Raw genomic sequence first — 5,964 nt, 5'->3', positions numbered from 1 at the left:
TTTTTTTTTTTTCTTAAACCAAAGGACACAAAAATTGCTTCATTGGAGCGAAATATAAGGGATCTTGAGGATGAGATCCAGATGTTGAAAGCCAATGGTGTGCTGAACACTGAGGACCGTGAAGAAGAGATCAAACAAATAGAAGTTTACAAAAGTCATTCCAAGTTCATGAAAACCAAGGTAGGATCCAGAGTTATAAACTTTTATACTCTTGGTGTGACTGGAAAGTTATTGTTTATGTATGTTCTCTTCCCAAATACTCATGTAATCTGCTTTATGTGATATTGTGAAATGCATAGATAATAAAGAAGAATGTGGGTTTTTTTGTTGTTTTTTTTTCTATTTAAAAAGATAGATTCCAAAGAATAATTTTAGATACCATAAGGGGTTTAGGCTATTTTCATGAATTCCTTTGGTGTCCTTACATTTTGAGAATTAGAATTGTTTTTAATAGTTGTCTCTCTTACATACTTCCTCAGTTATTATTATAAGTTTGCTTTTTTTTTATTTTTAATTTTTTTATGAAGTTGTTGTAATTACCCTATTTGTTCTCCAATCACTGAAAGTATTGCTTTGAAAAGCCAATTTACCTGATTTCAGTATTGTCAACATATTTTGCTTTTAAGATGGTGGTTAAGACAGAACTGGTTCTGAGTCCCAACATTTTCATATGATCACATTATTAAACCTCTCTAAACCTTGTTTCCCTGTCTGTGAAATAGGGTTAAGACAAGTACCTACATTATTGAGTAGAGTATGCAAATTAAGCACTTAGGCCAATGCCTAATATCTAGAAAACATTCAGTAAATGGTAGGCTTTGCAGATAGTGCTACTACAGATATTATTGTTATATGTTGCTGGAAGATACAGAGATGTAATAATAATAATCTTATATTCCTCTATGGTTCTGTGGATTTGTGTGTTGGATTAAAAAGTTTTTTGAACTGTAAGGTTGGTGGTTCAAGCTTACTAATTTGTCCTAGGAAATCCTATACAGAGTCACTATGAATTGGAACTGACTGGACCATTCTTAACAACAACAAACCCTGTTGTCAACTTAAAATAATTTGGCTTATACTTGTCAAAATTGAATTTTGGCCTACAGGTAGATTGAGTACCCGAACATCTCTTAATTATATATGTTGGTTGTTGTTATGTTCTGTCGAGTCGTTTCTGACTCATAGCGACCCTGTACAGGGTTTCCGAGGCTATAAATCTTTACGGGAGCAGAAAGCCTCATCTTTCTCCTGCGGAACAGCTGGTAGTTTTGAACTGCTGATCTTGCGGTTTGCAGCCTGATTCATAACCACTACGCTACCAGAGCTCCTTTAGTTATTAAATTCATGAATAGTCCCGAACATGTCTTTTGAGGCCTTAAGATGCTTTTATGCATTTTCTCCATTTAAACCGTTTTGCTTCTGAAAATAATGACCACACGGAAAAAGAAAAAGAAAAAACTCCATCTTTTATCACTTGCTTTTAAATATTCATGCTGTCAATTTTAATCTTGGTTGTTGCCTTGAAAAATACAGTGAGATCAGAGTGTTATAGCTTCCTATGAGAAATCAGGGGCAGTAGGGAGAAAATACATTTAATTGACAGTTATGATTTTTTTCAGGTGTGAAATCTATGTGTACTCATTACAGAGAATTTGTCAATGAGGGAGGGATAAGACCTACCATTTACTTCAAGGAGTACCTGGTGGTAAGCGTTGGGCTGCTAACCTCCAGGTCAGTGATTCAAACCCACCAGAAGCTCCACAGGATAATGATGAGTCTGTCTCCTTCCATCAAGATTTACAGTCTCTGAAGTCTACTCTGTCCTACAGGGTTCCTGTGAGTCAGAATCAACTCCAGTGCATTGGGTTTACCACTTACTTCAAGGATCCCTGGTGGCACAGTGCTAAGTGCTTGCCTGCTAAATGAAAGCTTAACTCCTTGGGAGAAAGATGTGTCAATCTCCTTACAGCCATGGCAGGATTGACTTTAATGCGGTGGGTTAAAAGTGAGTTACTTTACAGGAGTTTTGGTGTGACACTGGATGATAAACATTTGACTGTTAACCATAAGGTTGGCAGTTCAAACCCACCAGCCACTCTTTGTAACCACATACAGGGTCGCTGTTAGTCTGAACCGATTCCATAACACAACATTGTATATGGATGTGTGTGTTTCTCCAGGGAAACAAGTCTGTGCTTGCCTCTGCAATGGGGGATACAAGGAGCATGTACAGTGCGTCTGACTGTAACCCTTTCTTTTGGGAACTGCATTTCTTCCTCTCGATCCTTTTTAGCAGTCTCTTCCTATGGAGATTGGAACTGATGTACCTCATGCATTGTGGTAGGCCTACATACTGCAGTCAAATCAGTCTGTAAATGAAGACCAGAGGCACAGACAAAAGTGAACCCAAGACTGTTGGGGAAAGTTATTGTTTTGGCTTAAACTTCTTATCAGTCTTTGAAAACTGTTTTACCTTCAGATGCTCTCTCCCTAGCTGTTATTCACAGTGGGAGATAGTTCAAGAAATTTCTAGAACTAGAACTTCAAATGTCATGAGATTTACAAACTCCACCCTTCAGCGTGGACTCTGTCCAGGGAAATAAAGCATTTATATGGTTTTCAGCAAGTAAGCTATGACCTTTATTAGTCCAAGGTTGCCTGCTAGACCATCAATCCTTGAGTTAGATTGAACTTTTAATGGCCAGTTACTGTAAGAGTTCCAAAGTGGTCAGGTCAGAAGAATGTTTAAGGAGTGTAGCAGAGTGGTAGAAAGAGTGCAGGCTGACAGTGGAAACAGAGTTGGGTGACTCTGCCCTCTTCTTGTGAGCTGCGTGGCCATGAGGAAGCGTCAGATGTTATTCAACCATGGGGACCACTTACTTCTGAGGTGCTTAAAGGATTGAAGTTCTAGTTTAGCGCCTTAGGTAAGCATTTGACCTTAAGTTTGGTTTGAACTGAAAGTAGGTGGTTCAAACTCACCATCTGCTCCTCCTCAGAATTCCTATATAGGGTCACTATGAGTCAGAAGCAACTTTACAGCACACAGTAACTATAACAGGATTGAATGAAATAATGTAGAAAAAGTTATTAATTCAAAAAAATAGTAATTATGCTCATTATAATCAAAGAAGGTGTAACTAAATGTATTGTTAAGTGTCGTGGAGATGGTTCCAACTCTTAGTTACTCCGTATAGGGTTCCCAAGTATGGCTGGTGGGTTTGAATTGCTGACCTTGAGGTTACCAGTCCAGTGCAGGACAACATCACAGCAGGACTCTACTTAATATGTTGTTGTTAAGTGCTGTCCAGTCGGTTCCAACTCATAGCAACCCTCTATAGGGTTTTTGAGGAGCAACTGATGGGTTTGAACCACTGACTTTGCGGTTAGTAGTCTAGTGCTTATCCTATAGTGCCACACTATGACTCCCCACTTACTATGGTGATAGTTAATAAATGAAATGTAATGGTAGTTAACAAAATTAATTATACTGTATTAAATCTTACTAGGGAGGAAAGATGGATTTCTAAGAAATGAAAATTTCTATCAGTTCTAATACAAAATTATGTATATGTTAGCCCTTTTGTTAATGTTAAGGGCTGTTGAATTGATTCTGGCTCATAGTGACCCTGTGTGGCATTTCCTAGGAGCATCTGGTGGATTTGAACTGCTGACCTTGTGGTTCACAGTCCAGTGCTGATCCATACTAGCAAGAGTAAGTTTTAAGATTTTCTCCACTGAAATTATACTATTGCATCAATATATAACACTAATATTGTGAGTTATAATATTATTTTCATTAGTTTTTTGTCTTAAATTCTTATTTGGGTGGTGTTTGATTCCATAATTAAGTGTGAATTGGTTGATTAGATATATTTATCATATAGCTGTCTGTAAGTATTTAGTCTCTTAAGTACTTGGCTTTTGATGTTTTTGGATCCCAGAGGTTGGATGAATTGACTTCAGTTGGGTGAATTGTTTATTATGGGTCCTATTAACTTGTAGAGATATCAGATTTTCAAATCAGCAAATTTGATAAAGAAAACAAAGTCAAATTAATGTCTATGCAAACCTAGAAAGATAGTAAAAATACCTCCACCACCCCCAACTCCATACAGATAAAAAAGCCGGAAAACCTGAAAGTCTATGTGAAACGGCACGTTTCCCAAAATAGAAAATGTTAAATTTATAGTGTGTAAACCAAGAGAGGCTCTGAAACTTAGTTGTAAACATAATTGTTGAGCTAATTGGGTTTACCAAGGCAATGAGAGAAATGAGACCAAAAATGACTCTGGACTCCAGCTAGCAGGAGAAGTTAGATTCGAGACATGGGCGCTTGGCTTAAGAAAATATTTTGATGATATATTAAGACACAAAGAGTTATAGCAGAAGAATATTTCAGAAACTCTATTGAAATGCTATGTAAGGAGGCGAGTGGAGCTCTTTAGGAATCAAGCCTAAAGTTGTAGCTAAACAGTCAATTTTTTTTTGTAATGGTTGTGTAGAAAACTTTAAAAAGTGCTCTGGGAAGATTTATTTTACCTGGGCATTTGGTTGTTGTTGTTAAGTGCCGTTGCGTCATTTGTGACTCATAGCAACCCTGTGTAGGGTTTCTGAGGAGCAGCTGGTAGGTTTGGACTGCTGACCTTGTGGTTCACAGTCCAGTGCCACACCAGGAGACTCATTTGGTTAGGCACCTTCTAAGACCAGCCTTGGAGGTGCTCATTGGAGGTGCTTACCTTACAGCGTCATACCAGAACTCTATTTCATTAATAGTGGTGGTTATGGTAGTTGTGTGCTGTGGAGTTAGTTCCAACTCATAGCGACCCTGTATAGGGTTTCTGAGCCTGTACATTTTTACAGGGATGGTGCTGTAGGATAAGCACTGGGATTTGAACTACATGTTTGGCAGTTCAGACACAACAGCTGCTCCTTGTAAACCCTGTACGGGTTTGCTGTGAGTCAGAACCAATTTGCCGCACCTAACTACAAGAACAACAAAGTCTTTAAAGGAGCAGAAAACCTCATTTTCCTCCTGCAGAGTGGCTGGCAGATTTGAACTGCTGACTTGGCAGTTAGCAACCCAGCTCATAACCTATTACACTGTCGGGGTGCCTCCATTTCTTTAATAGAAGGTTTAAAATGTACTCTCCCATAGTTTCTGAATTTACGGCCTTGAAACCCTATAGAGGGTCACTATGAGTAAGAACCCACTTGATATCATTTAACAACAACAGTCATGATTTCTTGGATTAAAAAATTAATATGTGTGTTTTTTTTTTTAAATGCAAGCTAATCATTAAAAAAAAAAAAAAAGAGGAAAAAGGCATTAAAATGGATCATGTTCACACTCTCATCCTGCCACTCGTTTGTCAGTCTGTCCTACTGTGGTAGCTTGCATTTTTCTGTGATGCTGGAAGTATCACCAGTATTTTAAATTCCAACAGTGCTCCCGTTGGTGTACAGGCTGCAGCTGAGCTTCCAGATTAAGAAGCCTAGGAAGGAGGATAGGCAGATGACTTCTGAACGTTTTGCCACTGAAAACCTTATGAATAGCAGTGGAACATTGTCAAACACAGTGCCAAAAGACAAAAACATGATTAATAGCACAAGTCTTGCCAGATATAGTGTAGGAGGATGAGCTGCTCAGGTTGGAAGGCACTCAAAATATGACTAGGGAAGAGCTGCCTCCTCAAATTAGAGATGATCCATGATGATGCACCACCACTCATCTGTCAGTTTGTGGTACTGTGGTGACTTGTGAGTTGCTCTGATACTGAAAGCTGTGCCACTGGTATTTTAAATACCAGCAGGGTCACCCACGATGGACAGGTTTCAGATGAGCTTCCCCAGTAAGACAGACTAGGAAGAAGGAGTGTCGAACTACTTCTGAATATTTAGTCACTGAAAACCTTATGAATAGCAGAGAAACACTGTCAGATATAGTGCCAGAAAATGAGCCCCTCA

The 5,964-nt window shown here is 38.6% G+C and overlaps 1 protein-coding gene across 1 annotated transcript in view; it reads left to right on the top strand.

The window, feature by feature from the left end:
• The window catches only part of ERC2 (ELKS/RAB6-interacting/CAST family member 2), a 1,669,968-nt gene that overhangs the window by 538,666 nt on the left and 1,125,338 nt on the right, over window positions 1-5,964 (top strand). Inside the window, exon 5 of the mRNA XM_006862059.1 lies at window positions 25-180. Coding sequence (XP_006862121.1) covers window positions 25-180 — 156 coding nt within the window. The remainder of the gene's footprint in view (window positions 1-24; window positions 181-5,964) is intronic.

This window comes from Chrysochloris asiatica, unplaced genomic scaffold (genome assembly GCF_000296735.1).
Source record: "Chrysochloris asiatica unplaced genomic scaffold, ChrAsi1.0 scaffold00046, whole genome shotgun sequence".
Taxonomy (NCBI): domain Eukaryota; kingdom Metazoa; phylum Chordata; class Mammalia; order Afrosoricida; family Chrysochloridae; genus Chrysochloris; species Chrysochloris asiatica.
Note: the sequence above shows the minus strand (reverse complement) of the source record. Positions and strands in the feature narration are given on the sequence as shown.